General features: G+C 40.6%; 1 protein-coding gene across 6 annotated transcripts in view; it reads right to left on the reverse strand.

The window, feature by feature from the left end:
- Positions 1-435: 435 nt before the first annotated feature.
- The window catches only part of MAP3K4 (mitogen-activated protein kinase kinase kinase 4), a 188216-nt gene continuing 162172 nt past the window's right edge, over positions 436-26479 (reverse strand). For all 6 annotated transcript variants that reach the window (XM_075596742.1, XM_075596747.1, XM_075596743.1 and 3 more), the window contains 10 exons: positions 17136-17236; positions 10682-10762; positions 10219-10410; positions 9428-9498; positions 6693-6809; positions 5523-5682; positions 4926-5048; positions 3295-3401; positions 2593-2772; positions 436-1027 (listed from right to left, as the gene is read on the reverse strand). In XM_075596742.1, the coding sequence (XP_075452857.1) occupies positions 1007-1027; positions 2593-2772; positions 3295-3401; positions 4926-5048; positions 5523-5682; positions 6693-6809; positions 9428-9498; positions 10219-10410; positions 10682-10762; positions 17136-17236 (1153 nt within the window). In that variant the 3' untranslated portion in view covers positions 436-1006. The remainder of the gene's footprint in view (positions 1028-2592; positions 2773-3294; positions 3402-4925; positions 5049-5522; positions 5683-6692; positions 6810-9427; positions 9499-10218; positions 10411-10681; positions 10763-17135; positions 17237-26479) is intronic.

The following is a 26479-nucleotide window of genomic DNA, read 5'->3' on the forward strand; positions in this document are numbered from 1 at the left end:
AGATGTACTGTATAAAACAAAAATAAAATATAACTTGGATTAGGTTAAAAAAAAAAAAGACATGTACCAAGCTTCAGTGCAGTGATTCAGAAAGAAGGATAACGTATTATATTTTGAAGCTCTGTGTTGCCTGAATCATCATGCCGACACACAGAAAATTAACAAAAGAAGCATGAACGTTTAGTACATGCTAGGAACATCGCAAGAGTATTGTGGAGAAATAAAGGAATAAAAAAAAAAAAAAAGGATAACAACAAATAAACCGGAAACGGTAAATAAAAGCTGGGCCTAATGTTTTATAGCAAGAGTGGGAAATGGACAGCTAAAATCTGCCAAATAGTCCTTTCTTCAAATGTTTTTTGTTTATTATGGTCCTAAAATCACGTAAACCCAATTTAAACTACCAAGAGATAATAACCACCCCAAGAAACATCCTAAAATAAACCATTTATTAAGAAAAAAAAATGTTCTTCCAATTTTATTAATTAGCTTTTTTTTTTTTATATAGTTTTTTTTGTTTTTGCGTAACAAATCCGAAGCTGGCCGAAAAAAATGACGGGTTCACAGTCAGTGCGCTCAACAGGGAGATTGAAAACATTTACAAGGTCCAGACTGCGTGATAAGACTACAACTTGCGCCTCATCCTGAAGAGTTTAAAACAGTACTATGTTTTATTACAGTTCTCAATCATATGAGAAATAAAGAGCGAGAGAACAAATTAAAAATAATTCAATGGTCCATATCCAGTAGTAATGGCACTTCACTGAAACATGCAGCTTCCTTAAAAACGTGCGGGACATTGTCACATGGGCAACATGTACCAAGTAACACACACAAGAGCAGCAGCAGGAGGAGGAGTGACGCCTGTCACCTGTGCAGTCTTCAATCACGGTAAGATCCAACGTTGCACTGTGGGTCTCAGCTTAGTCTTTATGTAAATATTACATACAGTAGTGATTAAGAGATGACTCGCTGAAATACATTAGGCCACATCTTCTCAAGAGCTTTATTCTTCATCTGTGCAAACCTGTGCAAAGGGAGAGAAGAGCACTGTGAGATAGAGGCTAACAAAGTTAGCATGACTCAAATCATTCATTGTTTAGCAGTCCATAAATTTGCACAGATCTAGTAGCCGTTTTGGTTTGGACCAACTTTAGTGTTGTTGTTTCGATGGATAAATGTATTTATTTTTATTTATAAAATGTTTCACCAGGAAGTAATACATTGAGAGTTACCTCTCGTTTTCAAGTATGTCCTGGGCATAGAGTTAAAATGACAAATATGAGAGTTCTTTATAGAGATCACCAATCTTTCCATTCAAGGAACAGTGGACCAACATAATACATCTGAAGCATAAGTCAGAGGAGGGTTCAGAAAGTTTGTGTACAACATCAACAAAGAACATTTCTGTAAGTCCATTCCAACGCAACTTGTAATAAAGCCAATAAGGAAAGGGCCATAACTTACAAACCAACTACTGTATTCATCATCATCTTGCCTTATTCTATACTTGACATGTGCCTTTCTTTTAATCAAAATGCCAACCACAATCACACTATTTCTTAACATAAATAAAGGCCCTTTCAATATAGTATATTTACATAGTGTAGTAAATACACTGATCACCATACTGAATAGGAGCAAAAATCTCTAGCAATCAAGCACTAACTCAGTTGAGAGAAGGAGTGGCCTTTTATAAACGTCCCACTTCATGACCCCTGGCTTTTTTTTTTTACCTTTTTTCTTAGGGAACACACAGCTATCTGAAACATATTTAAATGTGTTTGTTTTACATGCAACCACCTCTACTGGGATTATGTTTTATCCATCAACTAACCCTTAAATCAAGTACGTCCTTATATTTCCCTAGTCTTAATCAACATCATTCTAGCATTTATCCTACAAACGACTTCTCTGTTGCACCCGAGGAAATTATTTTACAAAAAGATTACGCGCTCTCATTTTGTCACATATTCTCAAGACTTTTAAAGCATCAAAGCATTTCCCCCATGACCTAAATTAATAGAGGGGGAGGGAGGCGTTACGGTGTTGGACGTATACATTTTTGAGTTTCATTTCCTGCATGGGGCCACCAACACTGTGATTATGAGCAGATCTCATCATTCATAAAATAAACCCATCCATGAAAAATGTGACATTTCTGAATTGGGTGGATTTTTCTAGTCCAGTTAAATGTTGCTTTACTACTATTCTACTACAAGAATTAATTAAACTCATCGCTGCTCTGAAATGCACTGCAGGACCCTCTGGCAGCAAAGGGTTTAATGCTCTTGGAGCAGTGATTGTCAAAACTCTCCTCAGTGAGCTCCAGCCACACCACAAATTAGGAATTTCGAATGAACTCACACATAGGTGAATTCACCTGATTTGCATGTAAATAGAATGTTGGGTGGTTGCCTCAGAAACTTGGTCTGGCTCATGGCCGTGAGGGGAGGTTAAAGAACCACTGGTCTGAAAGTCCTCAACATCTGAGCTTCTGCATATTTCGTTCCTCGTGCTAACATAACTTTTACTGCTGTGACTTTCAAATGGCGCTCATCTTTGCTCCAAATTTCTATAGCTTTCACAAACCTTGACAAATGGATGATCCAAGAGTTGGCTAGCAGTCCATCGTTTCTTTGGTTCGCTTTCCAGGCAGTGGGAAAGGAAGTCTTTTCCTTCAGGGCTTATCCGATCAGGGATGGGTGGCTTGTGTCCCATCCCTACTTTATACATGATCTGGAAGTTGTGCTCATATTCATGCCAAGGTCTCTGAAACAATGAAACATATCTATTAATAGGCTGATTTTCTAACCATTTTCCTTCAAACGTGGCTATGGTTATGGATCACTTCTATCAGAATTGTAACTTCAACTTGCTCAGTAATTATGGGCCTACATCTTTAGATGGTCTCAGAGCCCAGTGGGGTAATTAGTTCAGTAAATAAATCATTTACAACTGTCAAAAAGTGAAAACTAATTAAGGATGCACTGCTGTTTGAAAAAGCACTATTTGTTCACAAGGAGCAAACAAAATGATATATGCTGATTAGAAGATGTTTACCAAATGTGTAATGTTATCTATCATTTTTGTATTGCTAAGAGAATCAGTACAACGGAACAGTCTCCTCTACCAAACTGTGCAAATAATGCAGTTTCCATTGTATCAATCTGTTTTAATATCTAAGCTGCAACTTCATAGCCAACAAAATTAGGATGGATGGCTTTCTTGAATTTGAGGTTATAAAGGGGTTTAATAAAAAAAAAAAAAAAAAAAGAAGGAATGCCTTTTTACCTTTCCAGTGACCATCTCGATTACAACACAACCCAGACTCCAGATGTCTGCTGCACGTCCGTGGCCCTCTCCTTTAGCTCTGGTGATCACTTCCGGAGCCATGTATGCTTTAGAAACAATGTATACAGATGCGCATGTAACTCATACATTTTACAACCCAGCATCTTCACCCCATAGCCACCAAAAGGGCCTAAAACTGCAAGCCCTTTCTGTTGAGGCTGCATTTCCCCTCAGTGGCTGAGACTTTTACTTAAAGATGTATTTCCGTATTGCATAAACGATCCCCAATATTCTTTATCCCCCGGAACCCATCTCTCTTCTCACCACCAGGCTCCAGAGATATTTATAGTTTTTTTGTGCTGGTTTCCAACATTAAAAAAATAATAATAATAATAATAATAATATATATATAATATATATATATATATATATATATAGCAAATGTAAATATACTGTATGCTCATTTGCATGTCTTAGGCAGGTCTGCAACCCCGCCTTTCACCATTATCACCCAGCACACAGCACTTCCACTGCAGCAAGGGATTCTGGGAAATATACATATACATACACACAGCAGGTCACCAATGGAAAACTGCAATGTCATTGGCAGTGTGGCTGACTGTGGCGATCATTTTGTCTCCCCTGGAGAAGTCTTATTGCCGCTAGAGGTCAGCTCTGGCAGACCCCCTCTGTTCAGGTAATACAAAAACACCTAGGCTTTAAGTATACATCCTTCATAAATATAAATAGATATATAAAAATAAATTTAAAAAAAAGATGAAGATGGTGTGTTTTTAATTAGGTTTTGAAGATAGAATGCATGCAATGCAATTAAACCCACTCTATACATTTTGATGTAGTCTAACCTAGCAATATACATGCATTCCACTCCCTACTTTCCTTGATCGAGAGGGTGTATAATGCAGAAAGGTTACCTACGGTCGTCTTGTTTCGGTTTTAATAGGATAAGTGAAAATTTACAAGGCCATGATTGCAATAGAATTAATCCTGTTGCTGCCAGAAAACTGGCAGCATTTGGGCTAGTGATCATGTGATCGGCCCCCAGTGGAGTTGGCTACACTTCCGCTCCTATCGCAGTCACCACTCAAAGGTAGCAGTGAACATGATGTCCCCCTAGAAAAACAGTCCCTGAACATCATGCCCTTAGCACGACGGCCCGTGTGATGCTCAGGGAACAGCATAAGTATATCCTAACAGTAAAAACAGAATGTATAAAAAAATAAATAACAAGTATAAGGTTCTTAGTGGGTTTGGTGGTGTTGCTTGGCAAAAAATAAATAAAAATGAATATGAGGAATTGCACTTTAAAGAATAAACAATGTAAGAAAGAAAACTGCACCCGTAACATTAAGGAGCAGAAGTCAATGGCAAATATTGCTTTTAAAACTAGAAAGAGAGACACTCCACTGGTCTTCCAAAGATAACATATATTGCACAAGAATCAATGTTTTGGTCGCTTGTGAACCTTTGTCAAGATAAAGTGCAAGTGACAGTGCATGTCTTATATACACTTTATGGGCGCGGCATATGAACAATGGCACCAAAAAAACGACAATGAAACCTATGTTTTTAGCCATATCTCAGAAGAAATAAACAGCCCCAGTTCCTACCTGCAGTTCCCATGGTACTGTTTACTTCTCCGGGCATGGTCTGTGCATTGTTCTTCAGCTTCACTGAGCATCCAAAGTCTCCCAGTTTTATCAGGCCAGAGGAGGTAAGAAAGATATTCGCTCCTAAGAAAGTCATAGCGTAGTTAGTAATAGAGAAAGCCTACATCATGTTCATAAATAAACCACTGACAACAGGGCCAACTGTTGTGTGTGTTTAACAGAGTTGGGGGTGGTATTTTTTAAGCTCTTTGCAGGATTTCTAATGGTGTAAGAGACTATTTGCATTATTAAAGAAGAACATTTGAAGAGACTTTTGTAAGCGCCATCACATTAGCCCATTCAAAAAGTGTGACAATCAGAGTTAGGTCGGCAATGTACCTTTCAGTGTCATTAGGATATTGAGATTCCTCAAATCACAGTAAGCTCCGATTCTCAATTCCCTGCATTTCTATAGCTTAAAAAATTACGAGCTCTATAACTGCGCAAACTAAAAGCAAAGGAGGTATCCGAGTCAGCCCTTATAATAACAGAGCACACGTTTAGTGGTCCTCATTAAAGAAGCGTGGGAATCAGTGGGGTTTTATTTATTAGAAGTACCTTTAATATCTCGATGGACAATTCCATGTTCATGCAGCACATTTATTGCAATGGTGATCTGCTTCGTGTAAAGCCGAATTACATGCTCCTGCAGGCCCAGCCTAGACACCTCCTCCAAGGTACCTTCATCACAATATTCCATAAAGATATACATTTCTTCCTGTAGTTGGAATCACAAGGAAATCAGTTGGGTCTTTTGAGCCATTAGAGCCCTTCTGCTTGAGAGAAGGCGTTACTAGCCTGGATCAGACCTCACCTGTCACACAACTGTTCTAACACATGACCCGCCCTGCAGCATTCACTAACAATTAGAGCTACTAAAAGGTAATACTGTATTGTTTAAATTGCTTACTTGTCCATTTCTTCCCCAGATACGTAAAACAGGGGACACAGAATAAAAAATAAAAGGACGGGTAAATACTTGAACAAACATAGCTGTAAAGATACAGAAAGCAGCTAGCCATGAACCTAAGATTATAAGCTTTTGGGGGGAACTGGGTTTCCTTGCCCTAGTCTTTATGTATTGTACACCTATCCATATTTGTATTACTCTTCATTGTATTAACTTCTTGTAGGACACAATTCTGTAAAGCACAATACAATACAGTGCAATAACACTAGCATCAGTTGGTCCATGGTTTAACACACATTTAAGGGCTTAATAATGTTTCTATTCACATCTAGGTTTTTCATCCCAAATGTACCATCACTTAATAGGAATAATGGGCTAGTTTGGTGTTTGTATCGTAATAAATACCATTGTAGCAGTTCCACCGATCAGGGCTAAATGATAGCACAATTAGATCTGGATTCTACAGAGAAAGCCACACTACCACATGTTACATGTTACAGAAGCTACTGATAAACCACTGACAATAGGGCCAATTGTTGTGGCCATGGGTGATAGTGTGTCATGGATGGTGTATTCAAGCTCTTAAGCACTATTACCTCACACAAAACATTTGCGATTAAGTAAAGAATTATGTTGAAATAAGTTAATCAACAGAAAATACATATATATACATATATATATATATATATATATATACATACATACACACACACACACTAAGAATTTGTATTTATTATACTGTTACAGCTATTTTAAGTGTTAATGTGTGTGCTGACTTTAGCTCCTCTTTTGACCAAACAATTGACTCTCTTGCTTACTCTGTGAAGTTCCACACCAAAGTAACGGACAAGATTGGGATGTTTGATGCCTTCAAAGATTTTCAATTCATCTGCCGTTTCTTTGATCGTCTTATGGTCATTGGGCTGGAAACGAATCTGGAAAACCAAGAGCATTTTTCTTAATCACAGACAAAAAAAAAAGAAGGAAAAATCTAAGGGGTCTATGAATAAAGTCAAAAGTGTCTTTCTAAAGCACAAGCCCCTTTCAACATCAAAAAAAGGTAATATTAACAGTAACACACGAACAGTGTATACTGAGATCAGTACTAAGTATATACAGTAACTCCGCACTAACTCTCCCTATTGATCCTTCCTAATTAGCATACGGGCACACACCAAAAACAAGAGGGATATGTATGAAGAATAAAAATGCAGCAAAGATATTATTCTGTGTCATTTGCATCTGTATGAACCTTGCTTCTAACATTTGGCGCAGACTGAAACGCCACCTCTGACATGGTGGATTTATTTCAAGAAGCTACCCCTGTCATAGGTTCAGTTTTTAATACATTGAATTGTAAAACACTTGGGACAATCTCCTCCTATATCCCTAAATGCTCACTGGCTCAAGTGGATTAAAGTTGGAGCAAAACTCGTTGATATATTCAAGCATAGTGAAATTACACAATTTAAACTTGGTTTTGGAGTAATACTCCAGTTTGTGACACTTGATACAGATGCAGCGGCCATTATTTTAACAAATCACGCGGTGTATACCTCGGAATACCCCTGTCAGGGCGCGGGATTACTTCCAACCGTACCGCCTTTTAAGACGCAAGTGCAGGCGAGTGCATAAAATTGCATTTTAGTGTTGTGGCTTTTAACCACCTGAAATTGATACAGTAGCACAGTACTGTACACATTACAATTAATTCATTTCATTTAATTGCACACAATCCATGAAATTCAAACAAAGCAACCGCGATAAACACGTGTGCCTGGGGCGATAGGCCGCGTTCATGCTGCATGGAGCACAGCAGCGCACACAAAAACGGCGCTGTGATTTCTTAAAATAATGGCCGCTGCATCTGTACATATACACCATAAAGATATATGTGTATATTTTATTGTATAGCACCATCCCTGTACCCAGCAGTAATACACGTGACATCATAATATAACACATAATGGGAATAAGCACTACAGACATAAAAGTAATATTAGGAAGAGAGAGTCCCTGCCCCAAAGGGCTTACAGCCTAAGAGATAAGTAGGGATAACTGACAGAGACTGGAGGGTGTATATGTACAATATAAATGCTACTCTTTGTGACAATGTTTTCTCCAGAACCCAAGTCAAGATACACCAAAATCAATTGTGCAAGCACAATAGATAACAGAACATGGCTATCATGGTAATAAAACAGTACTTTACAGTGATAAGTGGACCTATTAATAACCATTTCAACATTAAGGGAGAAAAAAACCATTTAGTATGCATAACCATGTTGGAAATGGTTATATAGAGCAATAACAGATACTGGGGTTGGGAAGAGCTCAGCTACTTGATATACAGACTTTAATGTTATTTATTAATGTGGAAAAGTTATGCCATTTTTCGCCACAGTGTTTCAATTAAATGGACAATGCTTGCGACAAACGTATAAACTTGTCTCCCTTGGGAGAGGGAGTGGCTCAGCGAGTAAAAGACACTGACTGGCCTTGAGAGTTTGAAGCAGGGGAGCCTGGTTCAATTCCCGGTGTCGGCTCCTTGTGACCTTGGGCAAGTCACTTTATCTCCCTGTGCCCCAGGCACCAAAAATATAGATTGTAAGCTCCACGGGGCAGGGACCTGTGCCTGCAAAATGTCTCTGTAAAGCGCTACGTATAACTAGCAGCGCTATACAAAAACATGCTATTATTATTATTATTTATGTTTGGCACAGTTGGCAAAGCACAACTAGCCCACGGACACTGCAGAAGATTGGTATGGCTTGATAAAAAGCATATAGATCAGGGGTGGGCAACTCTAGTCCTCAAGGGCCATCAGCAGATCAGGATTTCAGGATATCCCTGCTTCAGCACAGATGGCTCAATCAGTGGTTCAGTTGAAGATTGCACCACCTGTGCTGAAGCAGAGATATCCTTAAAACATGACCTGTTGCTGGCCCTTGAGGACTGGAGTTTGCCACTCCTGCTATAGATCATTGCAATATAACATCTTTATAACAAGTTTGTCTATCAATTGCTGACAAAATTAATTCCCGCTTTAGGATGTAGGTCAGAAGGAGCTTAATTTTTGTTTTGTAACTGGGAAACAATACTGTAACTCCCTGGTGGATAACATAGGCAATGTTTTTCATAGACAGACGTATCAGGTGATGTGATCTGACAATAGGGGATTAAAACGGTCACAGTGTGATTAAATTCCATATCATATGTCTGCTATTATGCAGTCACTTTTCTTCTGTTCACCCACTAGATAACACATCTTGATTTTGCAAGCAGCCCATCTGCTGTGTTTCCCACAGGTCTTCTCCTAACACAATACCAAATGCGGATTAAAAAAGAAAAAAACTGCAGCCCACTAGTTTAAACAGGTTAAATGTTAATGGTATCCTGAAGAATAACCACAGGTAAGTATCAGCAGCGAGCAGGAATGCTCTTTTAAATAAATTTGAAGGTCATAGTAGAGGACCAAAGTGATGTGTAATACAACTTACTAAACATTGTTTCTTTAACAGACAAGTCCAGCTACTATAAACAAGGTACTTACTTCTTTCATTGCCATCAACTCTCCAGTGTCAACACTAATGCACGTGTAGACCTTCCCATACTGACCTTCACCTACAAAATACAAGCATACCGTAAGTTAGACTTAAATGCTATTTAATCACAAATGCAATTTCATTAAAGGCTACAGGCAGGAGGAGGAACTTGGTATCTTTACCCCCGGGGCAAGTTCCACCAACTGTGCCCCACTCTCCCCAACTGAGAAATCTGACCCGTAAGCCCAAAAGAAGTGAATGGAACAGTAATTTTGGAACTAGAGAATATGCCCGAAAACTTTACAATAAATGGAATTCTGCACCTGGGGAAGTTCCCCCGCTCACTTAGCCCGAGTTCCACCTCTGGCCATATTTACTAAGTGGTGCTAAGCCATACGACACCATAGGGCTTATTCAAGAATTGGCTGAAAGGTACCTTGTTGCTAAGCACCGTCTAGCATATTTAACTATGCCTATTATGGATATAAATGTCCGCATATATCTATTATGCCTAATAGATTTCTGTTGTCTAACTTATGGTACCTACATGCCTTTGATTTCCCTCTATTGAGCTACAATGAAGAGATCCACATGTAATGTATTTGTGTGCAATTAAAGGTTCCAGCAGCCTCGTCCTTGAGTGAGTGTAGATTTGCCTTAACTTGTGATAGCTTTTAAATGCACCAACATTACACATTAGAGACTTATGAAGTTTCAATATTTCTACACAACGACATCTATTAGTGTAAAAATGTATGCATTAGAGCGAGCGTGAACACACATTTAAATGAAATCTTACCAATTTTGTTTCCCCTCTGCCACTTGAAGGTAACCTTCCTTAGTCCGACGTGCATGACATTGTCATAGGATTTTGGTGTGTCACAAACTTGGCCAACGATATTCTTCATCCACATCTGCCGGTACCGCTCTTCCTCGAATAGCTGGACCGACTTCTGAACGGCATCCATGGGACGGTGTCTGGCTGCCGTGTCTGAAAAAAGACCCCCGGTTACTTGGTGGAGGTAACCCTTCAATGTTGCAGAGGCCCAGCGATGTAATAACGTTGAAGCTGGCAAGGCCAGTCATGCACTTAATGGCAACTTAATCCGTGTGCTTTATAATGTCATAACATAGTGGTATTTAACTCTTTCAGGGCTGGAGGGGCTTAGGAATAGGACAATGTATTGATCAGTGCTGGGAAAAGCAAGTAGCATACAGTGATATCTGTGCGGCAGTAAGATTAGCTGCTCACTTTTCATTACCTCGAGTCTGGCTGATAAGTGTTTGAAGTTCCCAGCTCCGTCGAGCTGACCCGCCCGAATCTCCCTTTGGGTATGAGGGCTCTTCAGGAAAAGATAAAATAAAAATTACATTATTGTTAATATATATATATATATATATATATATATATATATATATATATATATATATATATATATATATACACATACATATATACATATATATGTATGTACATACACACACATTTTATTGGAAACATTTTACATACATCAATCACAACAGACATTTTTGAGAAAAAAAATTCATAATACAGTATACATTTTTAGGAATCACAATCTCTTATAATAACAGGCCACAATTTTAGGTTTACAATATGATTTAATTCCATTGTTTACATTTCTGTATGTGGCCCTCATGGAACACCTTATAGGTTTCTTGTATATAGACTTTCCCTTTTGTGTGTTGTTAATGACATTCTGGCTTTATTTTCCTCTTTTTTTTTTTTTTTATACCAATTTCTAACTTTAATTAACTACAATGTCCGTCACTTTTTATTTTCTCTATATATCAGTTGTAAAAAGTTAACTTTTGTTTTTTAATATTTGTCATCATAAGGGCATTCTATTTGTATTTTGTGTGAGAAGCTGTCTGGTTAGACACCATGTCAAGTTTGCAAACACTTTCTATGGCTGTCTTGGCTTTGTCCAATAAAGAGTTAATGAACCATCCCCATGTTTGGAAACATTTTTTGGTCTTGAGCTCCTTATCCATGACATCAATTTAAATAGGTATGCCAGAACTATATCTAATGTTGGAGGTAATTGTGAAATCCATTGGAGCATAATTACTTTTATAGCTGCTAGAAGCACCATTTCAGAGGCTTTAACTGATGTGGTTGTATTACCTTCCTCATCTACAAACAAATTCCTCAAAATGCCGGTCTCCTCTAGCACAGAGGTACAAAGTAAGGCTCAACTCAAGTTTAAAATGCAATACTTCATTTATTATAACAGCCAAGAACAGAGGAGAAACATCGTTTCAGGTCCCATATGAGCCTTTCATCAGGTGATTATGTTGGCAAATACAGTAGTAACACCAATGGAACCTTGTGTTTTGTGATTTTTATTACTTTTGTTATATAGTCCATCATTTCATCCCAGAAGTGTTTAATAGGGCTACACAACCACAGGCAGTGTTTAAGATCCGTCTCACACAATCTAGCGCTTGAATAGAAGAGAACTAGTGAGTTTGGGGAAACTCTTTTCATGCTTTATTCCTGGAAGGGAATAAATGTTTGTTTTCCTCTGTCTATTAATGGTCTTGACCAGTGGTGCGCAAACTGGGGGGCGCGGCGAGTGCAGAGGCACGGCGCTCTTCCCTCAAGGCATTTAAATTAATGCCGGGGGATCGCGTGAAACCTCTGCAACTTCACTTACCTTCTCTTCAGCGACGCATCGCCATGGCAACACAGCGTCAAATGACGCCGTGGGGTCATGTGACGTCACGTTGGCATGTCAACGTGATGTCACGTGACCCCGTGGCGTCATTTGATGCTGGAGAGCCAGTGAGAAGGGGTGGGAGCAGGGAGGGAAGAAGCAGGAAAAGATTGCGCAGGGGGGCACAGCAGGAAAAGATTGCGCACCTTTGGTCTACACAATCTATCCCTTTTGTCTACAAGATTTTAAAGGATTTTTTTTTATCTTTTCCTGAAATTAATTCTAGGTTATCCTGTAAGGGTAGATATCTTGATGGTCTAGTAACCCAAATTGTTTCTGTGTTTCTCTCCAGGCAATTATGGTTTCCCTTATAATCACTGTTTTTTTATGTGTAATGGTATATCCCCCCATTTCATATGTAAGATCCATTTCAGAGATAATGGTTTTATCAATTGTTTCTCTAGGACAATGGATGAGTGTGGCGTGAGAGGGCTAACCAGGCCAATAATAAAGGTATTATGCCCGGCTGGTTAACCCTAAACAGTGTTGGGACAGAAGGGGTTAAAATGTATTGCAACCATCAGCCTATGTTTTCCCAAACACTATCTTTTTTGTCCCTGTTTTGCAGCTAAGCAGTTAGCTGCAGTTACACAGAATGAATGCAAATGTACTAACTGTATTTGTGACACAAGGGGGAGCTTCTAGCGCTGAACATAGCGCTAAGTGAAGAAGCGTGTCGGTGAATAAGTGGCTGCTTTGAAGCATAGGTATCACTTCCTAAGCCTTAGACCTCTAAACCGCAAAGTCAATTGGATAAGTGGTTTGCGGTCTAGCTGAAGTGTCTTCTGTCAAAGTGTATCCAGCGGTCTCATTAGCCCCTTAAACTGAATTGTTGGCGTGTGTCTGCGGTTACCGATCAAAAGCCAGCACGGATACATTGTGTGCCGGCTTGTAACCCAGACCAATTATAGGTCAAACCGCAGCCCACATCACAGAGCTCGTTCAATTAAGTGGATAACTTGCACTAGGAAAGAGCTGGCACTCTAATTTTTGGAGTGCAATTAGTTACACATGTACCATGAACATACATATAAGTTTTATATTTGTTACATATGCAGAACATACATTTATAAAATACTGTATTTCAATGGTCTTTTAAATGCAAAGGCAGGAAACCCTTTTGCCGGTCCGGCAATGAATCCATTAACATGCCCATATGTTATGGATGAATGAGCGGAGAGATTTTTCATCTCTGGACATCAAAAGGCACTCTGCTAAGGTGGTGCCCAGTGCCTAAGAGAAGTCTGGAGTTGAAAAGCCTCAGAGACCCTAGGTGTTAGGGTGGCCGGGATATTGTTAAGTACCAGATACCGGTGTGAAGTATGGGCACTTCACACTTCGTAGCCAAACCCCAGATTTACCGTTGCCAGGTAAGAGGTTGGGCCCGGTATGCTAAATAGCTCAGGTATGAGGTTAGCACATGCTCTGTGCAGACCGGGAAGCAACTTCTGTTCTCTTTGTAAGGTACTGGCAAGTCAGGGATAGGTGGGGAAAATTATTCCCACAAGAGGATTGGGTGTATATGTTAGGTATAGGACCCTTAACCCTATAAAAATGCCTGCATCCCAGTCCAATTCACCTGATCCATCTAAGATTCAACAAGAAACGTCCAAGATACAGCGTCAGCGGTTCCGGAGTGTGAGGGGTTAACTACAGCGTAACCAAGGATTGTACCCCTCTTCCAGAATTCGTTTGAGCTGAGGATTCCTGAACGAATCCTGTAAGGACATCACGAAATCGTTCCTTTTGGCGGAGATATAGGGCTGGCAAGTTGCGCCCCTAGCCAAGGACTGTCGCACGGCTTACATCGCTAACCCACTTGCATCCGTGCAGAGGTGCCCAGAGACTGTTTCGTTCCGTGGACATTTGATTTCGTTTCCCCATCCCTGTAAGTGTTTTATTGACTGTAATTGTGAATATTGTGTGTTTGTCTTAAAAGGAAATAAATTACAATTTATTTTGCCCATCTTGTGTGCTCAGTCCAGAATACCGGTATTAATGTGTTTGTAAGACCTGGTCTACCGTGACAATGAGTAATAGTTTTTTCCCCAAAATCCAGTGTCCTATGTGTCGGAGAAGACATGCGAGGATGCAATTTCGCAGATCAGGTAAATTAATGCCCCCTAAGGCCTCGGACATGGTCAAAAAGACCGTGCTGAGGTGCGCTGAGGGGAAACATTATCCTTATCAGCGCGGCTTTAGACGGCACTTCCGCACGCTTCCAGAAATGCAGGCCGGTCACGTGACTGCGACACCGTGACGTGGTGCGCTAGCCCCGCCTCCCGATCCGCCTCCCACCCGGCACACAAGCGCGCTCACTGATGCTCATACAGGGACAAGAAAAACCTCCTGCAAGAGAGCATGAGCGTCAGCGCTGCCCAGCGCCGCTTCCTGCACCATCTCCCAGGCCTAACACTTCAAGTAGGTTTTATCTGTGCTGTGCTTTTTTTTTTTTTTTTTGACTTCCATAGAAAATTATTTTACATCATTGTGCTGTATAAGCATTGGTAGGGTCTGCATGGGATATAATAGTCTTGCAGACGACATCATCTTTACCACACATCATATGCCAAACAATGATAGCGGTAGATCCATCCATTTTTGTAATTCGTCTACAATCCTTTTTATAATGGATCTAAACGGTATTATATAGTTTCCTCAATTCTGGCTCAAACATTATTCCTTAGTATTTTAGGGGATTGGTCGTGATTGGGAGTGGTATGTTCTTTGTTACTCTAGTGTTTTCTGATTTAGCTATGTACATCAGTTCTGCTTTGGTTAGATTTATTTTGAACCCAGCAAAGGATTCAAATTTCTTAATAGTTTCTAATATAGTCGGTAAACTTTTGTCCAGTTTTGAGATAAACATGAATAAATCATCTGCAAATATTGCCAGCTTCAATTCCACTGACCCAACCTCTTTATCTTTGAATTCCTCTGTCTAAGGTATTGTTCCAGTGGTTCGATTGCCATATTGAATAGAAACAGTGAGAGGGGACATCCCTGGCGAGTGCCTCTAAATAATTTGAATTCTTCTGATAGGTGCCCTACTGCCTTTATTTTGGCCTTTTAATGAAATAACATTGCTTTAAGCATGTCAGCGAAGTGGCCTTTGAATCCAAATCTACCCAACGTATCAAGTAGATGGTCCCAATGTATATTGTCAATGGCATCCACTGAAACAATAGCTTTGTCAGTTAGTTTGTTTATTAATCCAATGTATTGCTGTTATTACTATTCTTAGATGCTAATCTGCCCTTTACAAATTCTGCTTGATCCGTATAAGTTTCGGCAATATAGTTGCTAGGCGGTCCGCCATTATTTTTGCATATCATTTTATGTAGCCACTCATCACCGCCTTTGATTTTTCCCAATATATTGTCAGTATAGTCTTCCCATCTATCAAATAGTTTCAAAAGTTTTCATTACCTGCTAAATAATTGGGAAATCTCCATGTATTTGTACCCTTATTCTCTATACCAGTGGTGCGCAAACTGGGCGGCGCACGATCTTTCAGGGGGGGCACGGCGGTTGCAGAGGCCTTGCGCTCGTCCCCCAACACAGTTAAATTAATGCCAGGGGATCGCTTGAGGCCTCTGCAACCTCCCTTACCTTGTCTTCGGCAACGCGGCATCAAATGACGCTGCAGGGTCACGTGTCGTCACATTGCAATGGCAATGTGACATCACGTGACCCTGCGGCTTCATTTGACGCTGAAGACAAGATAAGGAGGGGGGTGCGATCAGAAAGGAAGAGCAGGCAGGGGGGCATAGCGTGGAAAGTTTGCGCTTCCCTGCGCTATACTCCGCTTTATGTCTAGCTTTGCCACTGCATGGTCTGATATTACAATCTCTCCTGTGTGCCAGTTATTTCCCTTATAAGGTGTGGGCTGATTAATACACAATCTATTCTGGGAAAAGTGTTGTGCACATTTGAATAAAAGGTACCGGTATATTCTCTTTTCGTTGGGTTTAGCGTGCCTCAGCCATCTATTACCCCAAAAGGTTCTCTGAACAGTTGCATGCTCCTAGTCTGTGTGTTATTTCTTGTCATGTTTATATTGGAGCCTGATCTGTCTAAATCAGTATCTCGTATGGAGTTCATATCCCTTCTTATCAAGTTGTTATTCCTGTTTAGGATTTTCAACGCCGTATCTTGAAAAATATCTGCGTTGTGATCATTTTGACAATAAATGTTGCATAGTGTGAAATGTTTTCCCAATATTCTTATTTCTACTTGTGTGAAGCGCCCTTCGTCATTACTAGAAGTTGGGATAATTTCTGCTGCCAAGTTTTTGATTATTAATATTGCTGCTCCTGCTTTGTTTCCTTTCGCTGGGGAAAAATGCTGTGCCTAAGGCCGTGCTTATAGTCCCGGCGGCACGACGTTGCGTCAAAACAAATGTATTGAATACGTCGCGTGCGCTTATAGTATGAGCGACGGCTAGGTCACGATCGCTGGAAGTCAATTGCATCTGACTTCTCAGCGACGTCAGCGTCGCTGTCGCAAGGACAATAAGCACGGCCTAACCCAATCTCTCTGTAGCTTGGTGCTTTCTCTAGCATCTAAGTGTGTCTCTTGTAAGTAAGCAATGTCTGTTTTGAGCCTTTTTAGGTCATTTAGAACCTTTTATTAATTGTGCATCCCACCGGGATTGTTTGTCCCATAAACATTTTCAAATAAAACTTTTAACTTTAAAAGAACTTTTCAGTTTAGTGGACGTCTCTTTCTTCTGAAAGAGAGCTACTATTGATCTAGTGTTGGTGCCTGCACCCCATTGACCTAAGGAAAGCCCCTGGCCTCTCTTTTTCAGGACCCTGCTGTTGTGATATCTTTCTAAGTGATTCAATTCTCTTTACATATATTACAAACCAGTATGTTACTTTAATCATTAGTGTATTTTGAGTCTTTCCCTCATCGTAGAGGTTCATCAACAAGTGCTTTTAGAATGAGTTACATGCCATGGCTTGGATTTTACCTTCTCTGTCATCTGTGGGGCTGGAGTGACGACTGAGAGATCTGAATTGCAACTCCGCTGCTATGGAGGCCAGACGATCATTTTCCGGCACACTGGAACCTCTGATGAGAAACGTATTGCAATTAGAAAACATACAATATGGTTAAAACATGGCTTACATTATTTTCAAAACCAAGTTAAAGCAGCCATATGGGTTTCAATTTTTTTTTCATTTGTAAAAAATAATAATAATTACAAGACTGAAGCAGGGGGTCTCCGGAGCTGAATCACGTTAATTTCAGTTCCACGGTCCCCCTGCTTCCAGAGATACCAGAACCCTCTACGGAGGTAAGTATCTCTTCAGTTTAAATGTCCCGTTCATTCAGGCCAATAGGAAGCCACAATGGATGATGTCACAGCTTCCTACTGGCCGGAGTGACGTAGGATATTTAAACACCGCCATTATGTTAGACACACAGTTTCTCTGCCCTCAGGGATACCAGCACCCCTACAGCACAGCTGCGGAGACCCGCTGCTTAATCCTGTAATTACATTTTCCTTGACAAATTTTAACAAATGAAACCCGTATTGCTGCCGTAAGGTAATGTTAACGGATTCAGTCACATAATCAAAGACGAGGGACATTTTTTAAATTCCCAGTTAGTCATTAGAGTTTTTAATACATATGTCAACTCCAGCTTTACCGCATCCCAAATAAAAGGTGCTGTCCTTCCTATGAAACAAATTCATTGCAGTGAATTGTTTTAAGGAATTAAACCTGGGCGGGTTGTTAGCAATCATTTCCAATACATTTATTTATAGATGCGGTAAACTGGAACTCGGGAGAGGTTTTACCTCATTTAGCTCCTCTCTTGTGGAAAGTTGCTGCTGAACCACACCTACCCCTCCATGTGACAGTTCAGTGCCCTCACCATTCTCCTGTGGTGTTCTCAGACAATATTGGGCAGGGTGGAAGAAGAACTCGCTTCTCACGATTCTGCTCTTTAGGACTGTTGCTGCTTATTGTTTACACATAACAAAAGAGTTTAAGTGGCGCTCTTCTAGCCTGATTAAGGTTGTTTTTAGGTGCAATCCCATAAAGCTGGTAAAAAAAAAATATATGGCCGTCTCATTCAACTTCCTCAAACAAATCTAACTGTGCTAAAAGTAAAGATCTGGTTAATGAATTCCAAATTGCATTTCTTACGGACTTCTGTATGGGGGAGTGTTTGCCAATCAAGCGTTTTCTTTACCCTTATTACACCATGCCCTCATTGGAGAACCACTACAGTTAAGCGGTGGAGAAGGGGCTCTGCCTGTACAATCACTTGCTGAACACACCGTGATGGCGAACAAAAGGGAGCAGCCAGAGGAAATTAAACGTCTCCCAAGTCCCAGTTCACCATGTTTCCAAAACAACTTTAAATAATGAGAGCCCAAGTGGTACTGCCCTTTAATACAATGAGACAACACATTCTTCTACTGACTGACCAAGAACTCACAACTTGTATGTTCTCAACAACTGCAGGAAATACAATTTAACTCCTCGGCTGCCAGACGGGTCAGCAACTAAAACCCAGAATCACAAAGCTACAGAAAAATCAAGGTTCAATGACATGCCACTGCACTGAATTAATGTAGCACTTGCTAAACTGCGCTTCCCCATCGCTGAGAAGCAGATATCACATTTGCGCAAGCAACAGGCATGCGCCGCGCACGCGGTAACTATAATCTCAACTTGAAAAAGGGAATCTGTTCCTTGCTCAATCTATACTATAATTCAGAGAGTTTGTATGGCTATACAAATCCACACGCTTAATCCTACAGAGTCACCGAACTTGGCATGCTATCTAATAAGATCAAAAGGAAGTGCATAGGTGAGGTTTTGGTATGTTAGGTCCATAGCTTTGAGTAGAAAATATTTGTGAAAACTTAGATTTTTTTTTTCACTCTAGCTCCTCGTGGAATTGCTCTAATAACTTCAAATTTGGAATATAGGTACATATTTGGAGGAGACATTATCGGTCCACAAAGTACCAGTTCAATACTTCTGGTTCTAAACCGGTTTTCTTGATTTTACAGTACAAACGAAACAAAAGAATGTGAATAGCTTTTGTTTTGACATTTTAGCTTTAGTGTAGTCTTCCTGTGGTTTTCTTGCATTCTCAATTATATTCTTGACTTGATAGGATGTAATTGGCTAGGATACAGTTAGAGTTTGTTTTTCATTTTAATAGTATCGTTTTTAGGTTGACAATGCTTGGCACGGTTTAGCTAAACTATTGTTAGAAATTAAAAATATATATTTTGAACTCCCCCCTGTAACGATGGGGAGGATTTGGCCCGGGATTAAAGGGGTTACACCCCAATTGGCCATCCCCTGACCTCACCAGGGAGACAAGGCGTTAACTGGGCTGAGGTCCAGAAAGGTGATTTAACCCTTGTTATAACATGAAAATGTATATCCCCCTGTTCCCATGTTTTATTGTTATATCAGTGTCTGCACCACACACGCTGGGGCTTAAGGGGTTAATAAGCTACAGTTTAAGAAAATACAACTGTGGGGTGTCTTTTCGGAAAATCTGGACTTCAAAAGGCTTGATTGAAGTTGGGTGTGAAAAGCAGAAGGGGTTTTTAGTGTACAGTATGTTAATACCTAATTTGCAGACCAAGGGAATATTGCTAGACACAGGCTGGGACATTGGGTGTGACATTTAGCACCAGGTGACAAATGTCCACCACCCAGGGGTCCCTGCTTCAAAGGATTTTTTGATGGGGGCCAGGGGGTGCGGTTTCCCAAGGAGAAAATCAGAATGGGTGACCTTATTAAATATAAGAATATTATGAGATGTCCTCGGCTGAACGTGCTAAAAATTACATATGTGTATTCGTGGGGCCGAGCCCCAACTAATGATTCTAAACACTTGATATCTAACAGATACTAAGAGCCAGATATTAATATCTCTTAATTTTAATATTACACGGTAATATGTAGTCTCATTGGGAGCGTCATGCGTGACGGAATGCATTAATATGTCTCACGTGCCAGTAAGTATCACTGAACTGAAGTTATGAAGTTATTTAGATAGGGAAAAGCAGTTTTTAAACGTCCTTGGGTGGGAGGAGTTTTACTCTGAGGAAAACTGTCAACTTCACCGCTGATTTAAGAGAGGGGCTGGGTTTAGGTTGTGTTCAAAGGGAAATAATTGTATAAGAACCAGGCTCAGCCTATGGCTATTGTCCTTCATGTGTTCTTCTATACCATCTTGATTGCTGAGAGAAATGCTATGCAATGTCTGCATGCAAGGCCTTTTCATGGCTTTTCGTGTCTGGGGATGATGAATATTGCTGTATGAACTGCCAGTCCAGATGTGACTGTTTCATAATTTCCATCTTTAAGTAAGTGTCCATATTTTGCCTGTTATTTGTATAATCTGTTGTGTTTACCTTTATCAAGGAATAAATTATATTTTATCATATCTAAGTCTCGTCCCAGTTCAACCCAGTTATATATATTTTGGTGTATTATTAATAGCCTGTCACAAAGCTCCCGTCACACCCCCCCCCCCAAGCAACACCAAGTAATTGTGTTAGTAATATTACTGTGTAAATAATTGAATTTCTATATGCAACAATGGTCTGTCTAATTTTTCCAAAATGGTCGGACACAATCTTTAAAAACACAAACTACATTAACTCACAAAAGAAACATAAAAATATATTTGAACAAGTTTTAATTACCGTTTCACAGGAACCAGAAAAGCAGCAAAAAGTAGCAAAAAGCAGATTTGCAGTTCACTGTTTGCTCGAGAAACATTTAACTGAATTCCTACCAATCGTGAAAGCATTTATATTTAAATGTGACTATTCCAATAAAGTATTACTGCATATTCCAATGCAAACCTGTTACAGCCCAGTATTCTTTTTCATGGTCCAGACTAAATTGCCATAAATACTATAAAAGTCCAGCGTGGACAGCATGACTCACTAAGTAGTTTGGCAATTATAGGGCAGCCCTTGTAATGATTATATGAACGTTTTTACAGCCTGGGTCACTAAATAGGACACAGTGTTATTGCAAGAAAATTGCTCTTTATAATCACGGGTACTTATTTTAGGTCTACACTACAAAGCACCAAAAGCAGAAAGCTTCTCATCTGTAAATCATAAAATACACACATTTTGGTGCCTAGAACTGGTCAGAGATGTACAGAAAACGTGAGCATGTAAAGTTAACATGCACGCGTATATATAAACAATACAAAAATAATTGGTACATTAAAAAAAAAGATTATATAAACAAACGCATGTGCAGAACGGCCCGGCCCAGGGTCGCGCATGCGCGGAATGGAAGGGTTTCCTTCTGTCGCACATGCGCAGAACGGCGCATTGCCGTCTGCGCATGCGCACCTAACGAAAATCGCCGGTTCCACTTTCTGGCGGTTCCTCAGAACGGAACCTGCCGTATTAATGGGGCCCTCCTGTACATACAGTGGTGTGAAAAAGAAAGTATACCCTCTTTGAATTCTATGGTTTTACATATCAGGACATAATAACAATCATCTGTTTCTTAGCAGGTCTTAAAATGAGGCAAATACAACCTCCGATGAACAACACATTACATATTACACCGTGTCATGATTTATTTAACAAAAATAAAGCCAAAATGGAGAAGCCGTGTGTGAAAAACTAAGTACACCGTTACTGCTTCCATAGGAATTAAGATGCTAAGTAACAGACAGGTGCTGCTAATCAAATGTGATCATGCAATAGTGTACTGTATAAGGCTGCGCTTATAGTGACGGCGACATTGTGTCAAAACAAATGCATTGCTGCCGTCGGAGCGACGGCTTGGTCGCGATCGCTGGAAGTCATCTCTATTTGATTTTTTCAGAGACCGCAGCCTGACGTGACGGTCGCGTCGGCGGCACTATAAGCATAGCCTAAGGAAAATCAGACCACCCCAATAAAGCCCTAAAGTTCTTCTCACTAGAACATTTAGAAACTTTAACCCCCTACAGTTCCTGGGTGATCTTACCAGCTGCCCTTGGTACAGAATCAACTTATTTCTCAACCCTGATTCCACACTCTACTTTCCAATCAGAGTTCTTAGAACCCATGATACCAAACAGAATAAGAGTACGGGGGGGCCCACCTTCCGTGGATAACAACCGACCTCATATCGCTCTACCAGCTCAGGGATGGGTTGTGGAAAAGCCACAAAGTAACTGCACTACCAAGGATCTTTATAATTACAGATGCCTGCAGAATATGTGCACAATATTAATCTGACAATCTTCATCACAATATATCAAATCCAGCGAATTTCTGGAAGATTATCAATAATATATTCTAGCCAACTAGCCATCAACAACCATGTAATATCATTAAGGAGGATATTAATCTGGCAAATCCCACTGACATTGTAAATGCACTCAATTTATATTTTGTGGGGTGTGCTAATTACTTATTAGCGAAACGCAACCCGAACTACATACATGAACCTCATTCTGGGAGTACCTCTATAGCCCCACCCTCTCCCAACACTGCCCACAGTTTTTAGTTTGTCCCAGTATCTGATGATTATACAGGCGCTCCTCAAATTAAATCCAATGTGGACCTGACCTACTGCAATCTAAGTTCCTAAGACTTGGTGCCCCTGCCATTACCAAATAGCTTGCTTCCGAAATCAACTCTATTTTGTCTTCGGACCATATCCCTAAGACCTGGAAAACTGCCAGAGTTGTCCCGATTTTCAAAAGTGGGGACAAAAACACTGTCTCAAACTCCAGGCCAATCTTTCTTCTACTAATACTATCCAAAGTCATGGAAAAACATGTTCACTCCCAAATAAGCAATTACTATACCCAGACAAATTTCCCTTGCCAATTTCGCCCCAAAAACTCCATAGTAACTACCCTCCTAAAAGTTTGCAATTAAATCCACATTGGAATGGAACTGGGACAATTTACTGGTGCAATTTACTGGTGCAAAAGCTTGTGATACTGTTGATCATGTTATCTTGCTAAACAAACTCTAGTGCTCTGGAATAGTGAAGCATACTTTAAACTGGTTTCATTCCTACCTATCAGATAGACAAATGTTGGGATCTATCTCGGGCACCAACTCCAACCCGGATATCACCTGCGGTGTCTCACAAGGCTCTGTTTTGGGGCCCCTACTCTTCTCAGTGTTCATTAATGATATTCCTACAGCTTGTAAGGGAGCTTCAATACACATATATGTGGATGACACAATCGTATATGCACACAGCCCTAGCCTCTCTAACCTTGAACACATACTTCAATCTGACTTTTTGAGACTTGAAAAATGTATTTCCCTAAACAAACTGTTATTAATCACTGACAAGACTGTAACAATGGTATTTGGGACCAAAGCTACATTTCTAAAGCTTCTAATGAATGAGCTCCAGATCAGAACCAACTCTAATACTATCCTAGTCCTTGTTACTAGTTTCAAATATTTGGGATATGGTTTGACTCCCATTTAACATTTGGGTTGCACATTGATACCCTAATATCCAAAACCTATGCCAAAATAGGTGTACTACAGTATATAGGAAAAAATCATCCCTAAGTCTGCTGGTCAGAAAGCACATCGCACAGCAGATGCTGATGCCTATTATAGACTATGGGGATATAGTATATGGCACGGCACCCCAACCTCACCTTGGAAAACTTGATACCCTCTACAACCACACAGATGCACGTCGCTACAAAACCTTGAGCAGAATGACAGCATTACTATCAAGCCATCTGACAAAGGTGGGAATGTTGTCATCCTGGACACTACCTCATATGTGAGCGAATGTACCAGACTTCTGTCTAACCGACAGTGCTATAAGATACTTCCTAATGACCCGACTGCGAATTTTCAAACTTAACTGACTGAGATTTTACATCACGCTATTGAAAATAAGGTTATTAATTAAAACGAAATGGAATTTATTTTCATTAAACACCCTCCTCTGTCTACGTTCTACCACCTACCCAAGGTACATAAGGGGGTCTGCCCACCACCAGGCAGACCAATAGTGTCGGGCGTGGGTAATCTAACCTCCCACGCTAGTATCTATCTCGACACTTTCCTTCACCCCTTTGTAGAAACTCTTCCCTCGTATCTCAAAGATACAAAGGCAGTACTCTTGAGGTTAGAAGACATGACAGTGGATAGTAATACCTTACTTGTAGGGATCGATGTGGAGAGTTTATATACAAGCATTCCCCATACATCAGGGTTACATGCTGTTAAACATTTTTTTGCGGGCAAGAGACACCCATTCAAGGGTACACACCGATTTTGTCTTAGAGTTATTGGAATTTGTGTTAACCAGAAATTTTTTCCTATTCAATCAAAAAATATACCAACAGATTCAAGGTACCGCCATGGGCACCACATGTGCTCCCACCTACGCTAATTTATATCTGGGCTGGTGGGAGGAAACAGTGGTGTTCATGGACGAATACTCACGGTACACGGACCACATCGAGATGTGGTCAAGATATATTGACGATGTGCTCCTTTTATGGAGCGGGACTAAAGAACTCCTGATTGAATTCATTGATATACTGAATGTTAACACACATAACCTCAGACTAACTCTTGACATTCAAACCACAAGTATCAACTTCTTGGATATTACCATCAACAAACAACCTGATGGTAAGCTGGAGACAACCATCTACCGCAAACCCACGGCTACAAACAGTCTCCTGGCAGCAGATAGCCACCACCCTAGACATCTTATCTCTAACATTCCAACAGGCCAGTTTTTACGCTTGAAACGTAACTGTACAACTACTCTAGAGTTCAAAACCCAAGCCAAAGATCTGACTACACGGTTTCTAGATAGAGGATATTCCAAAACTTCTGTTAAAAAAGCCTATTATAAGTCACTCCAGACACCCAGACCGAGTCTTCTCATTGATCGCCCTCGGGCCATTAACAATGATAGCCAAACTATTCGCTTTGTTGGCACTTACTGTTCCCAGTGGTCAACCATACGCAATATTTTGAACAGACACTTGCATATATTGCTACAAGATGAAGATCTAGCAAAGATCCTGCAGGCCCAACCCAATATGGTCAGTCGCCGGGCGGCTAACTTACGTGACCGCCTAGTGAATAGCCATTTCCAAGTTAAAACATCGCGCACCTGGCTGGACCACAAACCCAGTGGGACATACACATGCGGACGGTGTAAGGCGTGTTCTTCGGTCAAAGTTACCACGGTCTTCACCGACTCCGCAGGCACACAAGTTTACACCACAAAGGACTTTATTAACTGTCTAACTACAGGTGTGGTGTATCTCATCCAATGCACTTGTGGCCTACAGTATGTTGGCGAGACCCATAGGGCATTTAAGGTTCGGATTTTGGAGCACCTTGGGTCGGTACGTAATAAACTTGACACACCAGTGGCTAGGCATGTCAATGATGCACATCACGGGGACTCCTCCTGTTTAAAATTTATTGGTATTACACATATACCCTGGGGCCCACGCAAGGGCAACTGGGACATCAAGCTACGCCAACATGAATGACGCTGGATCCATTGCCTTAACACACTGGCACCACACGGCCTTAATGAAGGTTTTATTTTCTCCTCTTTTCTACCAGAGGGTTAGAGGGATCCCGGTATATAGATATTTAATTTCTAGCGTAGAAGGAGTCGTTTTGACTTTATAGGCGGCTCCGCTCAGTGTAGCACATTCCTACACCCCTCACCATTTCATTATTATTTTTCCAGTATTGGTCTTCCTTCTTGGTTGATTTTTATTTATTTACTTATTTATTGTCTCCATATCCAATTATTAGTCTGGCTTTGGTTCTCCTTTATTTTGGGGTCTCTACTCGACACCCTGTGTGCATCATTGACATACCACAAGGGCCACCAAACGGCTGACCCCCGTTTGCAAAGACCTGATCCTCATATGTTTATTCAGATAACACTTTATGCCCACTTTCACCCCATTGCTACCATTCACATTGTTATTTCTGATTATTTTCCCCTTCCCCTTCTCCCCCCCTTTTTTTCCCCCTTCCCCCCCCCAGCCCCCCCACCACACCCCCCCCCCAACCCCCCCACCACACCCCCCCCCCAACCCCTGGCCTTCCTGATTCTTTCATGTTTATGTTACGAATACATAAGTGTCTGTTATGCCTCTTTAATTTACGAGTCATAATTGCTCAGTCACTCCCCTCTAAGGAGGGTATAAAGGATCTCACTATTCGATTACACATACTATCTACTCCTCCCCCTTGAGAAAGCGCGTGCTGACGCGTGAAACGTACGTCGGGGCTACGGCATGACGTCATCACGCTGACGCATGCGCGATGTGCTG

The sequence above is a fragment of the Ascaphus truei genome, chromosome 4 (genome assembly GCF_040206685.1).
Source record: "Ascaphus truei isolate aAscTru1 chromosome 4, aAscTru1.hap1, whole genome shotgun sequence".
NCBI classification, from domain to species: domain Eukaryota; kingdom Metazoa; phylum Chordata; class Amphibia; order Anura; family Ascaphidae; genus Ascaphus; species Ascaphus truei.